Here is a 17,880-nt window from a genome sequence, read left to right as displayed (position 1 = left end):
GAGAAATGTTCAAAATTTGACATAGATCCTCTTGGTTCTGCTTCTATTGCACAGGTAATCAGGCTGCTTATAGATACTCCTAATTTGAAGCTTGATTATGTATGCTTAGAAGCTTTTGGTTCTGTATCCATTTTCCATTGGAAAATTTCCAATAATTGCCAGCAACAGTTATGTACATTTAGAAGCTTCACTTGTAATGGGAAATTTTCCAGTTACTTTGACAAATAACAACCTGGTAAAGTTCTCTTGTAGATGCTAGATCAGAAACATCAATGAACTCTGAGTTCCAGTATTGCATGTTAAATATAATGGCAGTAAATAACTAGACACTTAGTTCAACTCTTGTTCAATTTAAGCTTAGGTGAATGGATTCGACTATGATTACCCTTGTTCCTTCCATTTATCCTTTGACAAAAACTCTGGGGATTTAGAGGTGAAAGAAACCCTGTTCAACTTCTAAGTTCTAATACGGACGGTGCTGCCCTGATGCTCTATCCCATAATCAAAAGACTGGATCTTTCTTGGTTTTGTTAACTATGTTGATTCTGGGTTCTTTGATTCATCATATGCCTGAAATCTTTACGAGCTCCTCTATCCTACTTCTCAAGTAGAGCTTTGTTCATAATGGAATAGTCTTTATATGTCTTGATGCTTTCATTTGAGAGTTGGGATATGTAACGGATTGAGACTGGGATAATGATGTATGTCAGAAGTTGCTCTTTACTAAAAGCAATGTTCTTGGAGCTGACTGATCTGTTTCGTGCATAAATTAGGTACATCTGGCCAGACTGAAAGGCGATAAGAGTGATGTAGTTGTGAAGGTAATGAGAAATATGAAATCTTCATCACGTTGATTTGTACGAAGCCATTGTAAGTTTGATGCTGTGTTATAGGTGCAACATCCTGGAGTTCAGGAGCTGATGATGACAGATATCCGCAACTTGCAAGCATTTGCTTTGTACATGCAGAAGACAGACATTAAATTTGATCTTTACTCAGTTATGAAAGAAATGGAGAAGCAGGTGTGAGTGTGAATCATATTTGAGGTGATCATGTCTCAATAGCTTGTTAATAGCAAAAAGGCAAGAAAGCTTTGGTTCTCACCACATAAAATTCTATATTTGCAAAATTAATTGGAAAACCGGTTATATCTTGAAAATTTAGTGTGTAATTATCAGAATGGAATGCTTCTAGACTCCTAACAATTCCTTAAGCTAGCTTTGATTGTGTCAATGCTCAATATACTGAATTTGACATGTTGGATTACCATCAATTCTTATCACCCTACACAATATCTTGCAATTTACTGCAGTTGCATGTAATGTTTCTATATTATTTTTTATTTAAAATTTGATGTTGTAGATGATAGTAGGCGAGTTCTTTTCCCCGTTTGTGTTAGTACTGAATCATTGAGATATAAGAGAAGCATGTGACTAATCAGAGTATTTTGGATTTTATTTTTGCTGCTGAAGATTGGTTACGAGTTTGATTTCATGCGGGAGGCTCATGCCATGGAAAGAATTAGACGTTTTCTGTTGGAGCATAATAAAAGATCTCCTGTATTGGTCCCGCGGGTCGTGAGAAACCTGGTCACAAGGTATGTATTGCCTATACATGTACAGAAATGAAATAGCAATGGGGATTTTTTTTTTTCTTTCCTTTAGTGTTTTCTTTTTTCTTTTGAAAGGGGGGATGGGATGGGGGTGGTTGTTTGTTGCAGTTTTCTGAGATATAGTTTTATAATGGAGGCAGCTCAATAGTGTTACACATGACCCTGAGCTCATCCCATCAAATGGGGACTGGTCCTTCTTCTTGTTATGTCATCATTAAATGTTACTGACATGCTAGAAATTTGGTTCCTATAAGTCATGCTCCTCTTTTCCACCTTGAGCTCCTTTTAGATGCAATGTATCGGAACTCTAGGACCCCCTTCTAGATGTGTAGGTTTTATGCCTTCGGGTATAATTATCATTATTATTTATTTTCGTAGCCATGCTTTTGCTTGTTATCTTCCCACTTGTTGCTACCCCAGAATATAACAAGCTTCACCTCACAAATTATTGTATTTTATGCTAGTGTAGGAGGGTTTTAGTGATGGAATACATTGATGGAATTCCCATCATGAATCTTGGTGAGGAAATTGCAAAGAGGAATAAATCCACATGGCAAAGTTGCAGCAGCAGCAAAGCAGTAAGCTTCTCAACTATCCCAGAGAGTATGCTTTCGTTTATGTCTTTTGTTGTTCTTATAAACAAATTGTTCATAATTGATGAAACTTATTAGCTTATTACTTTTTCAAAGCATTGATGGATTCAAGGACCAGAAAACTGGACATTTTTGGTAGTTTAGCTGGCTTAGGCATTGCGCTGAGCAATGGTTTCTCGTCATTCATGCTACTCTGATGTTTAAAATTGAATAGCTATGGCTTTAGTTACGAATTAACACGGTTCGGAAGCATTTATTGAGAATTTTCAAATGTGCCAATTGATTCTGGTGAAAAGGAGCTAGTGTCTTAGAGAAGGTACCAGAGGAGAAAGAGGTGGGAATGAGAAAATAAATGGAGGCTGTGAGAGGAGATATTATGTAGTTGGACTTGATGAATAAGATTTATATAATAATCTAAATAGCATAGGATAATTCATGTAGTTGATTTCACTCAGTGTAAAAACAAGTTTTTATGAGAGCATGTCAAAATCATTAATTCTCAATTGTGGGGTTTTATTTTTCTCATTTTAAGAATAAGACACTTCTATCTCTCAATTATTGAATGCTTCATATGCAGGAACATCCTTAGCAGTTTGACACAAGCATATGGTCAAATGATTCTGAAGAGTGGCTTCTTCCATGCAGACCCTCATCCTGGAAATATTCTCATTTGCAAAGGTTCACAGGCAAGTGCACACTAACAGATGCTGCTTTTGCCTGTGATCTTTATAAATTCTTTTTTTGTGTTTAACTGTGTCTGTGTGTAATATAGTGATTACCTAGACTGCTGGTCAATCTTGTTGATGGGTATTTTTCTACACTAGCATTGGCTTAATAACTAAGCACAGTGAGTCATGATTTATGGACAGAGGCAAAAATTCTTCCAGTAGTTTTACTGGCAAATCCAATATGAAAGAACAGGTAGCTTTTCTGTTCAAGATAGCTTTCAAGAGAATGGAGAACTGAATACAATAGTTTGATTTGTTGCGCTCATCCTTTAATTCAAATTCAACTATATTTAAATGCTCAAATAGGTGGATCATGGGCTACTCTTCTCAGTGGAAGACCATCCTCCTTTTTTAATAGGATTTACAAGATAAAGAATGGTAGACATGAAACTCTTCTGATAGCTTATAAATTCAATGTTCTTTTTGTGAACTAGTATTTTCAGGTTCAGTTTGTGATGTTTTCTAATTACAGGTGGCCTTGCTGGACTATGGGCAAGTGAAGGATCTCCCAGATAAGCTGAGACTGGGATATGCTAATATGGTTCTTGCTATTATGAATCGTGACCCTGTGAGGGTGTCTGAGAGCTACAGGTGTGATATTTGACTGTTAAATACTCAGTCTTGTCATCCCTTTGTTTTAACATTTCAGAGTATAGTTCGTTAAACAAAGCCTGGAATTTGTGGAGGAAATGTAATTCTTAGAAGTGCAATAATTTAAAGATTTCCAAAGACTCAAAATGTGAGTTGTACAGTTGGGTTCACATTATAATATCTAACTGTGCATCTGATTCTTAGGGAGCTGGGCATAGATACGTTAAGCAATTGCCAAATGAACAGCAGGAATTGTTGAGATTGGCAGAGACGATGTTTGATACAAAGTTGCCTCCTGGTGTTGTGATGCTGCAACCGTTCTCTGAGGAATCTTCTATAAAAAAATTGCTGTTAAGGTAGTGTGTCGAATGTATTTACGACCTTGCTACTGCTTCAGTTGTTCATTACTTTAGTAGAGTGGATGTGGTTATAGTACAAAACTCCCTCTGCTCATGATATCAGCGGGCCTCTCTTACTGCTGCTTATCTTCCTCTGAACTTTACTTGTCTGCACGGGTTAGAAATTCATTGATCATGCATTCTCTAGTTTTCTGGAAATTAAAGCGAATTCTGATTCAGATGGGAAGCATGTATATTTTTGGCATGCAGGGGAAGATTACTTGGACTTACTGACTTTTGAAAGCACTAAAATTTTAGATTAGCCACTAAAATTTATACTGGTGTATTTGTTTACTATTCTTACTTTGGACTTTGATAGTAAAGCATTAGTTACTGATATACCATGTGAGGATCACTTTGACGTGTAACAAGAAGCTTTTTCGACTTCAGTTTGTAGATCTGCTAGATCGTCTTGTGCTTATCGATGTTGAGTATCCTGACATACTGTCTGAAACTGTAGGCTTTTCCAGAGGAGCTATTCTCTGTCCTTCGGACAGTGCATCTGTTAAGAGGTCTGAGCGTCGGTCTCGGAATCAACTACTCATGTGCTGACCAGTGGCGACCCTTCGCAGAAGAAGCTTTGATTGCTGCTGGAAGATTAAAAGGTAAAACTTCTATGACCTTGTTTAGCCTGAGATGCGACAATCCATGTTTGATGAAAAGGAACTTCTTCGGTTGAAGATACGGCACCCCTGTTTTCTTTTCATTTCTTGTTCGGAAATGCTTCAAGCATGCACTGTCTTGTTTTCTCTGCATTATCTTCTACTTCCATGCAACTAAACTTCGGTTCGCATTTAGGTTAAGTAGGAAAGTTCTTGCAGGAGTCCCATTTATATATCACGTATTGACGTTCCCCAGCTGACGATGTCCAAGTTTTTGTTTTTAGGAACTGATTTTAAGCCTCAAGCCGAAGCCGTAGACGCAGTTTGATGAAGAGATTGTTTTGGAGAGGATGAGCAACTACAAGAGGGAGTTCAATCAGAAACTGATTATTAACAGGTTTAATGGGTCAGTAATTTTTGGTGTACCTTGGTCCATGCTATCTAATTTTCCTGTGTAAAAGACACCATTTTTTTTTTTGGTATAAGCACTGTTCTTTTATCCTGTAATTTTCTTTCCAGACAGAACTTGCCGGTTTTTCCAGTTTCATTTTGCCTTGATGATGCACTTTCTTCTTAACAGATAGCAAAATGCATCATAATAATTTACGTTTTTTTTTTTATATATATTTTAACATAAAGTTATATATCTCGTGTAAATATTACTAACTACAATTCTATTAATTCCTATATTTTCATACGGATATTTTGTGCCCCGTTGTTGAGCTACTAACTGCATATAGATAATATTGTTTTATATACATAAAAAGGTTGCCAATGGCGATGCATGGCAAAATAATTAGTTAATGGCAATGATCAGACTCGTGAGTTTGTAGTTATTGGGATTAGCGCAATTCACTTTCCAACCATTCGCGCGGAATGGAAAAGCAACAGTGGAAATGCCAATCACCGATCTTAATGGCCACGGCGGAAAAGCCACTTTACATAGGATGGGTTTGGTCTAACTTTATAGATAGGCTTTGGGTGTAATATAAATATTAAAAGTCAAAGTCTTTTCAAGAAATGCAAATTGTGTTTGGTAAAATTTTTTTGCAAAGGATTCTAAGTTCAAGTATTGTATGGCCAAAAATCTTTTGTAATTGGCTTTGAATGTGTTTTCATGTTTTTGTTAAAAATGATCCAAATCTTTCGTCAAAACCCACCTGCGAAGGGTCATGTGACCTCAGGCAATTGCCACTTGAGGTCGCGAGACCTGCGTGGTTGTCAAAGGTGCTTAGGTCGCAACTGCGTAGCCTTTGATCTGGTCTCATTGGTCCCTTGCTAGTCCTTTGTCAATGGTTGCCCTCATGTGAAGAAAATGAACAATTACGAGGAGGGCAAAACTGAAAACTATAGAATTGGTTAGGATAGTATTGGAAGAAAAAAACTAATTTTATCATAATTTCAGCATTTCTCAAATGTTATTTCGAAAAGCTGGGTGAGTGTAATATTGAGTTTTCGATTCTTAATGTCAACATTTAACTTAAAACTATTTTAAATACTTATCAAATACTCTAACATTTATTTAAGGGACCTTGGAGGCTAAAACCCCTTAGAAAACTAAACTAGATGCACCTATAATTATTTATTAGATAAGTGTATTGAAGGTTTTAAAAGTTATCACGAAAGTATAATTGAGTCCTAAAATTTAAAAATCAAATCCTAAAAATCATCATGAAGGTGTAATTGAGTTCTAATTTTTTTCTTAAAAATACAATTAAATTCTAAAACTTGTTGTCAGTGCAATCTAGTTATATCAATAACTCCGCCAAACTTTTTTTTTTTTTCCTTTTTTGGTTGACAACTCCATGTAAGTTGACAAATGGAAAGTCTGATAAGTTTTAAGACTTGATTATATTAACTTAACAAAATTCTAAGATTTACAGCACTATCCTATTATTTATTTACCTTTCAATACGAAAAGTAAACATGGAGAGAAGTGATTAATTTATGGACACGGGCCATAGGTCGGAGTGAATGAGCCCGGCCCATTAGAAAGCCCAATCAGGAAAAAAACGTCCCCGGTCGATGGGCTTAAGATCGGGTCGGCCCGGCCCAATATCGGCGGAAGCGTGCTGCTCTCCTCCTCCTCCTCCTCCTCCTCCGCCACGATAAATTTCTGTCGTCCTGGCGCTCCTTCTGAAACCATTTCCCGCGACCCGAGTCGCCGAAAATCCTCTCACCTTCTTCCTCTTCAGCAGCCACCGCCTCTTCTCCTCCTCTCCAGCGTTTCGAGATCGAGAGAGATGTTGGGAAGAGTGAGAGGGCCGTCTTCGTCGCCGGACAGTCTGGAGAGGTCGACGGCCAAGCTCCTCAAGCACGATTCCCTCTCCATCTACGGTACTCTTTTTAACTCTAGACTCCGTCGCTCTTCTCCACTTCCTCTGATCATTTCGAGCCGAATCGCATCGCGTGCTCCTCCCTTGAATTGCTATGGCGGGGAATTGAATCGGCTGGGCGGGGAGGATGACTGGGTTTGTGAATCGGAAATTGCTTCTCGGACCCTGTCTGAAATTAGGATTGGGATCTCTGTGTTATAGCTTTCTGTCGATGTTTCCCGGTCCGGAAAGTATTCGAACCTATTATCCATCGGATTGATGGGTTGTGGTCTGGCGACGAGGACCTTGCAATATTTGGGCGGTAGATCAGTGAACGAACAGTTCTCGTTTCCGCCTGATTCCGGTGTCGCTTGTCATCACGATTGTAAGTTGTTCATTGTGATGCTTTCGATTCTCGCCTTGTCGTCAAATTGCGAGGATTGCGATAATTCTGACCGCGGAAGTATAAATTCTTCGGAACTTGATGCCTCTCTTGCCAAACTGTTGCACTCTTTTGCTGAGTTTTAACGCAAGGGAGACTGCAGACATAGCCTACGACACTGGTTTACTTTTCATATTAGACACCACATTTGCATAGTAACTCTTTGAAAATAAAGCAAAAGCTTGTTGGATTGTTGATGCCGGATCTGAAGCTTGTAGGCTGAATGGTGCGGAAGGAATTTTTAAGGAGCTCGAATCTGGAAGGTTTACTAAAGATTTCATTTTGTTCATTGCAGAAGCGACGCTTTAAAGCTAAACAGGGCCTTCGCAAACCATACCACACGAGGTGAGGTCGTATTTATGATCACCTGTGGCAAAGCCTGACGGGGCCGTATCTGGCGGATTGTGACTGTAGTTGTCCGAATCCTTCAGATTCTAGCTCAAATTGCCAGCATGAAAAGAATGCGATAACCGTAATGATGCCTGCATCTTGTCAAGTGCTGGCGACGCTCATGTGACAGTCAACTTGAACAGAGAATCAATGGCGATGTATCGATTCTTCATCTGTTTTCCAAATACAAAAGCTCACAGCATTCTGCTTCAAATAGCAAAAATGGTGACGATGGAGACTAATTGTTCGTCAATTGTTCCACCAAGTCCTGAGTGACCGATCTCTCGGAAACATCGAACAAGAATGTGTCGGCTCATGAGCAATGACTGTTTTGTGATTGATCACTCAGACTAAATGGTCGTGTTATTTGTAATGTTTATGCACAGACCGCATGCTTCATGCACAGACCGCATGCTTCATAGTTTGTGTTAACTTGTAAAACGTACAAACACAACCTTGAGGTAATTTTTAGCCGAAGGATTTTCATGCTGATAAAGATGATACACATGCTATTTTCCTTTTCCTTTTGGTTCAAATTCCACTCCTTCATGTGCTTGTTTACTTGATTTTATACTCGCTTGGCATAGATTTAGGGAAGAATGGGTCTTAGCGCAGTCTTATCCAAATGAAGTCATTTCATTGAGCATCAAGCGCACGTGTCTCTTATGGTTATCTGTATGCACTTTTTACGTCCAGAACCTCTTTACGTACCCTTCAATTGGAAACATGGTCTCTACATGCAATACATCTGGGTTCCAATTTGTCTTCAATTCCGTATTGTACGCAGGTTTGTTCTTCAAACTAATCGGGAAGGACTTAGGCTACGTATTGATCTAACATTAAAATTCATCAAAATTTATCTCAACTTGGGTATGTTTTTAGCGAGGTCCCATTTTCTTACCTTTTTGCCTTTGGACCTTTAATCATTGTTATTTATATTGAATATTAGCTGTCTGTTCAGTTTCCGCTCCAAAAGCTAAAACAAGTTAAAAGCTCATATCATCTCAGTGGGTGTCGATTCCATAACTCAGAAATCTGACCGTACATAGCTGTAGTTTGTCAAGTTTATACCTCAGTTTTGAGGAAACAATTCTCTTCCGTATTGAAGTCAGCAGTATACAATTTAATCGAAGCACCACATTCATATAAGAGCTTGAGAGGGACCCCGTAAAGTCTAAAACAAAGACCATGACAGGTTCAGCCGCACAAAAAGTTTTTGGAGTTTCTCTCCCCAGATTACAAAGAAATCCGGATATTTAAGCGCTCTTAACTTAGACAAGAATGCAATCTAGATAGATATTACAGGTGGTCAACAAAAACTTCTAGAATTGCATGAATATTTCATCACTCCCTTAGCCATGGAGCTTGAGCGGGTGTCCATTGGGCACAATTCGCCTTCTTTGAACCAAAGAGCTGCAGAGAAAGGTAATTACACCTCAGCAAGAATAGTCGTAACAATAAGTTCAACGAAAGTAGCTCCCATCACATGATAAGGCAACAGAACAATATTAGAGCAGCAGTCTTCCAATGAAAGAGAAAAAACTCTGATGCCATGGAAATGGGATTCCCTCTCTACTGTATTCTCCAATTCCCCTTGACCTCTTGGCTACTAAATAAACGGGAAACTACCCAAATGAACAAGACAACATCACTCGTGATCATCCCACCATGAACCAGTCCGCAAGTAAATATATACAAGTAATGTTTAATCTTGGAACACCTTGAAATACATTCATCTTGAATATGAATTCTCATCATGTGAGACTGTACACAGAGAATAGTATATCTTTACACCCATTGACCCAAAACGATGCTTCTATGACTAAGATCCAAGTTTTTCATTTGAAATTAAATATTTCAAGTGAAGATGGCATATGCAACCGAGATGATCTATTAAGTTTGGAATACTAGAACTTGTGTCTTATAGAACGATTGCCAATTTCACGTTGGCCATTCTCAGGGCTGTCGCTGCCATGAACCACATTCCTGTTGAGAAAGAACAATAAAATGTCAAAGACTTGTTACGCATAAATTTGGAGTAATAAACAACAGTAGAATACCAATTAAATCTTACACCAATTTATATCCTAGAAAACAAGCTCACTACTACATAGTTGGTTCTCATCCTTCAGAGACTACGAGTGTAATAGGAGCATCCGTCGACAAAAGGATCAGGCTGATAAGTGAAATACCAACCTTCCAGTTTGCACTGCAAGATCTCCTCTTATCGTTCCAGGCTCAGCTTGAAGAGGATTTGTTGACCCTAACTTTTCATGCTGAGGCAACAACACCAACACCCTCCCAAGCCTGGAAACGTCAAGGCCCAAAAAGTTCTTAGGAGCTCATAATGAGTTTTTGAAGCAAGTGAATTGTAATAAATCTTAAAGAAAAGCATCCAATTGCTGGCACAAAGCCAAAAATACAGAAACTGAGAGTTATTCATAAAACCATACCATACAAACAACTGGTCCAGATGTGATATACTCCGATCAATTTAGGGAAGAATGGCTTGGACTGAAGATCCTTATAGTGTTCCTGAAATCATGAACAAAAATGAACAAAGTAATTCTTGATGGTTCGACCATGCAAGAGAAGATAAATCATTTCAAAATCTTCATGGTCGGTGATGAGGGCAATAGAAAGAGGAGGCAATTGTGGGCAACTAGAAAGTTTTTGGATGGTCTAGGCAAGCAGAAGAAAGTAATAAGACAAAGGGTAATGCAAGATGAGAACCTCAGCCAATTCTCTAGGGCACCGGAAGAGCTTCAAAAGCCAGACAAATTTGAACCCCCCTTCCTCTCAAATCTCAAAATTATTTCCCAACCTATTGCGAATCCGCCCACAGTCCAGAGAACGGAAGACAAACAATGCTGGTAAGTTTCAAGCTATGTAAAACACCACACACATACACGAACACCCCATCATGGTTCGGGCGAGTTAAAAATTAACTTGGCATTGAAAATGAATGAGGCTCTGCACAGACAATTCAACGTAACCAGGAAGCAGAAGAAGAGAAGCTTACCAGGCACGCTGAACGCCGTCTGGCTTTACCAGTGAATGTAAGTCTCTTCCACTTGCTCCACACACGCGGATAACAAAAGAAACAGACCAAACCTTCAAATAAGGGTCATACATTACAAACAACACAAGCGCGTCAAAGCAGAGAAACGAAAGGCCACAATATCATCATGAATTCATAAGAACAACTTCCAACGTGAAAATTGGGGCGTCAATTGCGGAATCTCTTTCCCCCAAATTCCGCCCCAAGAACGAGACCACACGAGCTCCAAAACCATAAAATTCCACTCCAGTGCAATCAATTCTAGAGAGAGAGAGAGAGAGAGAGAGAGAGAGAGAGCAGACCGAGGAAGCGACCAAATGAGGGAGGAAAATGCGAGGTCCGGTGCGACGAGCGGCGGCATGAGGGGGCGGGCCAGAACAGGTGCGAGGTCGACGGGAACGACGACAGGTGGACATGGCGGCGGTCGGCGGTGCGCAGGTTAGGGGAGGACGGGGCTGCGCAGGATAGACGGCTCGAGGCCTGCAGACAACTCCACCTCTCTCCCCTCGCGGCAGCTGGGGAAGGCGACGAGACGCAGCGACCAGCGGCTCCAATCCTCGCGGCAGCGACTCTACCACGCCCTCCATTCTCTCCTCTCTCTCTCTCTTACTCAGCTGAGACCGGTCATAAATAAATAGGCTTGAGCCTCAATTTTGTGGCGACTTTGCAGTACACGTCCTTGCTTTTTCCTTTTTGCTGTTTACTCACCTACCTACTTCTTACGAATATAAAATAAACATCCACGGCCGGGTTCATGGACTTCACCATGTCTATGATAAGTCATGGGTTCCTATTTTTGATACATCGACTATTCTTTGTCATCAAAACAACTGGATTGCATTTGATTGTCCAAAATTTCTAATCAAAGATAAATTTGATAAAATATGATATGAATTTTATCATATATATTTTTTTGGATTTTGGCCCACTACAATGAAGAACTTTTAGTTATTGAATATGATTCATGAACTTTAATATAATGTTGTATTGTGATTCTTCCAACTTTTTAATTTGTTTAATATTATCTCTAAATTTATGGTACATCTTCAATTTAATCTTTGAATATATAAAAATATTTATTTTGTCCTTAATCTTATATTAGAAGGACTATTTGGACTTTATATGGTTGGGGATTATATCAAATACGTAACAAAAGAGTTAAATTGACAGCATTGAATAAATTAGTAGTTAACACCGATCACATTGAACATTGGATGAAATTTAAGGGATCATATTATTCACATTAGATTAAAGTTCATTATTATTTTTCTTTGTAAATGGACTAAAGTTCATTGTCTTTTGTGTCATAATGATATTAATTATTTAATTGGTGAACTTTTATTTTATTTTTCTTGATTAGAATTGAGGACTAATAAAACATAATAAATAGAGTAGGATCGGCAAGGTATTTCCGAGGCACAACTCCCAAAAAGCAACCCGATAAAGGGGTGGAAACAAAAGTTAAATTTAGATTCGATCCAGTTCTGCGCAAATTATGGGTGGGGGTTTGTCTTAAAAAGAGAAATATGATTATATGATAATTTTTTAATCTAATGAATATAATAATTTATTCAAACTATAAACAATTAAATAACAAATAGTTATAAATTTCTAGAGATCATTCCTTTAAGAATTTGTGGTTCACAATATCTCAAAAACTGTTATTCTTGATTCATTGTAATAGAATTGTTACAGTCATGGAAACTGCACACTTGGATTTTCTCAATAGTATCGTCGAAGCACATATCCCTGCTGCAACAGGACAAACCTTCTTTTCAATTCTTGTTTCTGTTGTCCTTTTCGAAGAAACCAGACAAACTCAGTCTCTCGTACTGAAGGCCGAGGAGGATTCCAGAACTTCTGCTTGCCAAGCAAACAGGGACTCCGTGCGATGCCTTTTCTTGTCTGTTCGGTTCCTATCGACAAAGATCCAATGCACAAATGTGCCTCGCAATGACGTGACAGTTGCTAGAGAGGAGGAGGAGACTTGCGTGCCAACTAGAGAGACGAACTGCTCGAATCTGCAATGTCATCGGAACATATTCGATTTTCCTTCTGTAGAGGCGATGCCTTTCAGCATCAGAATGAGATGATCGGTGCGTGTCCTGCACGATCTTGTGCTGGATAGAACCGTGGATAGATGGTCGACAAAATCGGGCCTCGAGGAAACGCATGTGTTATAGCAGTGTTTCTATCGTTGCAAAAGGTTAACGAGTGTTACACAACTTCAAATTGCCAAACAATCGTTCCACCCCATGCATGAATCTTTTTATTGCATCTACAAAGCACTGGAAAAGGTCGCGCCTCAGCTCTCATACGCGAGCGCAAGTTATTTATATCCATTTCCAGTGTTCGCATCCACCGAGTCTCGACACAGCTACAAACCATGTAACGAGTACGCATCGATTATTGTCGTTATTGGAAAAGAGAGAAGCCGTATTCATATTCCATCAGAAAGCAAACCCAGGTACTTTGGGAACTGTTGCTTGAACTTCACTAGAAATTGCCAACTTATAGCAAGTGCATGGTTCAAGCTGGGGTCCCTGTTCTTAGCATTTCCAGCAAGAAGCAGCAACAATGGGCTTGAGTTCCACCCCAGAACAAGGCACCCTTTCTCTTCAACAAATGTGTAACCCTCACAGACCTTGTTCTCTGCCGAGCCACTGCTTGGCCTGAGCCATCATCTTGATTGGCGCCAACTGGAACCCGGCCCTGCTCATCCTCCGCCGCCACTGGTCCACCCTCTCACGTGCCGCTCCACCCTCGCCGGCCCCTCGCAGCTCACTATATTCTTGATCTCCTCGGCGAAGTAGAACTGCTCCACCTTGGCCCTCCGGGTGTCGCAATTTCTTGGGCAGCATCACGTCCAGGGAGTCAAAGATCGCGGAGTAGTAGTGCAGAGCCTCCATGAACCTCCCAAGAAAGGCCCATTGTGGCTGGAATCTTGCTCCACCAGGGACCAGAACTTTGGGTGATAAGTTATGAATCATTTGAAGCACAAGAATTCAGGCACCTCTGCTCTCTTTGACAACACAGTGCAGCTGAAGAATGCTGTTCACAGCGAGCACTTCACCTTCACAGATTTTTGATGTCTTCAGCCTGCAGATTCTCAGATTTTCTCCACCACAAAGAACTCAGATTAATCCTGAAGTTGAGCGTATAGGCGCTGAGCTCGTCCCGATGGAGCAGAACCCAGCACTGAGGCCGATGGCAGTGATGCGGAGGCGGCGCGGTAACTGGCCATGGCGGGCGAGGCTCTGGATCAGCCGCCGCCACAGGTGCTCACCTGGAAGCCAGACATGCCCAGGTCCACCACGTGGACGAAATTTTCTCCCTCAAAGGCTTCAATATGGAAGTGTTGGCCACAAGTGCCCGAACTGATGTACGGGCAGATCTTGTAGGCCAGCCGCAAGGCCTCCTCCTTCTCGTCAGGGCGGCGGCCTGGACATGCTGCTACCACTGCCGGCGAGATGAAGCCCAAAGTGCCGCCGCTGGAGCAGGGACAATCGCCACAGGCCCTGGGCGAAGCGACGAGGCCACTCTGGAACGAGGTACCGAACACCAGCGCCCGAGACCAGAGCTCCGACAGCAGTGACGACGCCTGCAACTTGTCGCGGCAGGCCACAGCCTCGGCGCACGCGACAAGGAGCTGGAGGAGCCTCATCCCGTCAGCGGTCCCGTCCTCCTTCTTCACCACCGACAGAGACCGCCGCTGCCGCCTCCTCGACAGCCTCACTGCGACGTACCGCTGCGAGTACGTCCATAAGTGGTCACGGAAGTGGAGCCTCGAAGGTGTCGAGGCTGCTCATGCTGCTGGGACCGGCTGATCCCCCACTGCCGAAACCGCCGTGAAAGCCTCTGGGGCTGTTGCTCCCAATTGATTCGGCGAAACTGTATGTCCTCTTGGGCCTCTTCTTGCCTCTGGCCTCTTGCTTCCTCCTCCGGGTCACAGTACACGAGCATGTCCTCGCTGATCGATCGAGCTCGGGAGAGGTAGTGAGTCAAGGACGACGAAGATGAAGATGAAGAAGAAGAAGAAGAAGAAGCAAGCTTGAGACAGCTCACGGAGTCGATGCAGGCAGGACTAAGGTCGTCGTTAATGCTTTGCACAACCATTAAACCTGATAAGGACCCGAAGCCATCTATCCCTATTACCGCCGCGCCGCTTCTTCTTCCTCTTGGAAGATATTCGATGAAGCTCTGAAAGAGTGCAACACCAGCCATGGACAACTTATATAGTTTGCATTCGACGTTTCCCATGTATTTCCTTGTTTCTGTTGAAATTCCACACACGAAGATATACAAGAAGAATGCGGCAAAAAAAAAAAAATAGTAATTCCACAAACCCAAAATAATATGGGGAAAAAAAATTGGTTTTTATTAGTTGTCTCCTCGTAAGTCGGCATCGCTGTGGAAACGGGGAATGCTTCGATCAATCATATTCAATTCGAGATTCCTCTGGTGTTTTTGGGATCGCATCCCTGTTTTCCCCATCTTTGCGGTGCCTATAGATTTGTTTCGGCACTGCCTCTCTTCTTCGACTTCTCGTTCCGTATCCTAAAGCGAATTCTCTCTTTCTGAAGTTTTAGATTTCGCCTGCGAAGTATAATGATCAGCACTTATTCGGTCGATGTTTGTATCCGAGCATCTGGTTCCGCGCCCGTGCACTTGTGCTGTGCTGGGTCGGAAGACAACATCAAGAAAGTACAGAGCTCGTGGAAGGCCGGCAACGAAATCTCTAACTGCAATAGCGGGAACGAGGGGAATACATCATTGCGCTATTTGCTAAGAGCTTTGTTTTTCACACCCTATGCGGCATATTCATTGGCACGAGTATCCGACAAGAACAGAAGTTGTTAAAAATTTTGAACTTGCTCACGAACCAAGTCAAGGAGAATTCTTGGACGTTGATCGCATGCTCTTGTTGCAGCCTGATACAAGTGTTGGGGTTTATTCCACATCAGCGGTGAAATGAGCTAACTTTTGGGGTGAGAAAGACTCAAGACCACTCAACACGTCAAGGCCTAGGTTACTGATAAGTCTAAGCCCAACAGTCTGACTTAAGCTCGATGTGTGAGTGGAGATTGTGGGGTTTATCCCACATTGGGTCAAAGCCTAGGTTACTAGTAAGTCTGATTCAACGGTCCGATTTAAGTGCGATGTGTGAGGAGAAGATTGTTGGGGGAGATTATGGAAGGTAAAAGGGACTAATGGTCAGCATAAGCATAAGGAAAAGTTTCATTTGGGGAGTAAGAAAGTCCAAGACTACTTTTAACTATAAGAAAGAAAACTAGGAGACTATGCATATTGATCAAGAAAAAAATTTCAATAGATTTGATATTTCGGGAGGGAAAATGAAATTGCAAGCGAATTCGTTCTTGAATTTTTAAGAATTTGCAACTTTATTTCGCAGCTTCTCCTAATATTTGCCTTGAGAATCGCTTTTAATTCACTCTCACTCACGTTTTAGTCGTCAGGTGAAGTTAGTTTTTCAGTTCTATTATCTTCATTCCCGTGTTGCGCATGAGGATTCGGGAAGGCGATTCACATGCGAATTATTTTGATGGGAACTCAGGGTTTTTCAATTATTAACGAGGTAATTCTTCAGATTGAAGAACTCAAAGGCGAGAATTCGGTTGCAGACAGAAAGGGCTCTCAGTTGCCGAAGCAAATGCAAGCAGCTCTTGGTTTCTTTAAAAAAACGCATATCTTTTTCTTCCATGGTCACCCAAGCTTCGATTCCATCGCCGTATCTCGATTCAATCAGGACAACAACATTCTTGAAGATCAGCCCGGCGCTGCTCACCCAGACCGGCTTCCCCAACCGAAATCAGCTTCGTATAACTGGAATTTCCCTAGGCTGGTGAATCTGTATATGTCCACGTTCGCCGAAACCAACTCTACTATCTGTTTGAGAGACTCAAATATTAGGGAAAATCTGCTTTCGCCTTGCATTTTTCCGAACATGTTCCCTTGTCAAATTTCTTTATCGACTTCCTGATCTCGTTCACCAAGTCGTGCGATCCTGTCTGATCACTACCAGGTGCCATTGCTAGCCAAAGGAGATTGCCAGCACAAGATTCTGAGAGTGGCGGATCGATCCTGGGTCTCAAATTCACAGACTCTGTCAAAACAGAGGAAAAAAAGGAACCCGATCTTGCTCTAGACGCATCCATAGCACACTTCCAGGTAAGCGTCGAAATCACCTCATTGTGACTAGGATGGTCCCCGCAAAAGTGGCTCGCAATTTTCACTCTCAGCAAAGCGAACTGGAGCCACTGAACACGAATAGTTTTGCAATGCACTTATCTTTTTGTATGTCTAGCGAGGCAATAAACCCGACAAGTCTTTTTGCGGAACAACTGCGGCCCGACAAAGGTAGGAGACATGTGTCACCAGAACCTCTAGACTTATTAGCCCAATTATTTACTAGTGAAGTGAATATGACCCCATCAATAAGCTTGTGCAATGTGCACAAGCCGATGGCCAATCCTCCACAGGTAAAAACATTTTACCCGGGAGTGCTACTTGGAATTCCGTGGATGATCTCGCGACGTGGTTATCACGAGGAAGTAGTTGATCTAATTACTCTACATTTGGCAGCCTTAAGATCTCCAACAGGTGACAGTTCACTTCGGCCTCAATGAACTGGGCCCCAAGGTCATTGCACTCAACGAATCGGTTCTCTCTGACTTTCCCCGCAAGCGGGGAGAACTCGGCCTAGGCCTCCGATAAGGATTTCTTGAGGCGACCGATCTTGGCTCGAGCTCCAAGTCTGGTGCTATCATCAATGTCAGCATTGTAAAAGATCATCGGGACATATTCTGGAGGCGAGAGCTGATATAGGAGAGATAGTTTTGATTTGATCTCCACCCTTATCGCATCCGTCCCTCGTAGTTTCAGAGCTCGACGAGGAAGGGGAAGGGGAAGCTTTGAAGCTTCAATATGCAGAGCTAATATAGGCACTGAATTGTTGATTATGGGTCATGAGAGCATTGGATTACGTGATGAACTAGGTCTCCATTCTGGATTCGACGGCATCAACTATGTCTTTTGCTCTCTTTTTGGTGTGTGATTTTCTTGGACTTCCTTCGTAGTCTCCGTCGATGATCCAATGATCATTCCATTTTTCGCGCAAGAGTTATGTT

General features: G+C 41.5%; 1 protein-coding gene and 2 pseudogenes across 1 annotated transcript; 1 reads left to right on the top strand and 2 right to left on the bottom strand.

Annotated features, from left to right (window-relative positions):
* LOC120289897 overlaps positions 1–5,023 on the top strand; it is a 5,574-nt pseudogene extending 551 nt beyond the window's left edge.
* A 3,973-nt stretch (positions 5,024–8,996) lies between these two features.
* LOC120289896 lies at positions 8,997–11,319 on the bottom strand (annotated as a pseudogene).
* Positions 11,320–13,281: 1,962 nt separating this feature from the next.
* LOC104427803 (GRAS family protein RAD1) lies at positions 13,282–14,956 on the bottom strand. Its single transcript, XM_039305288.1, is given in 12 exon segments — positions 13,282–13,319; positions 13,322–13,382; positions 13,384–13,479; positions 13,482–13,580; positions 13,582–13,652; positions 13,655–13,691; positions 13,693–13,818; positions 13,820–13,911; positions 13,914–14,027; positions 14,030–14,520; positions 14,522–14,596; positions 14,652–14,956. Coding segments are annotated over 12 exon segments (1,605 nt in total).
* Positions 14,957–17,880: the final 2,924 nt, after the last annotated feature.

This window comes from Eucalyptus grandis, chromosome 11 (genome assembly GCF_016545825.1).
Source record: "Eucalyptus grandis isolate ANBG69807.140 chromosome 11, ASM1654582v1, whole genome shotgun sequence".
Classification (NCBI taxonomy): Eukaryota; Viridiplantae; Streptophyta; class Magnoliopsida; order Myrtales; family Myrtaceae; genus Eucalyptus; species Eucalyptus grandis.
This window is presented reverse-complemented; position numbering and strand designations above follow the sequence as displayed.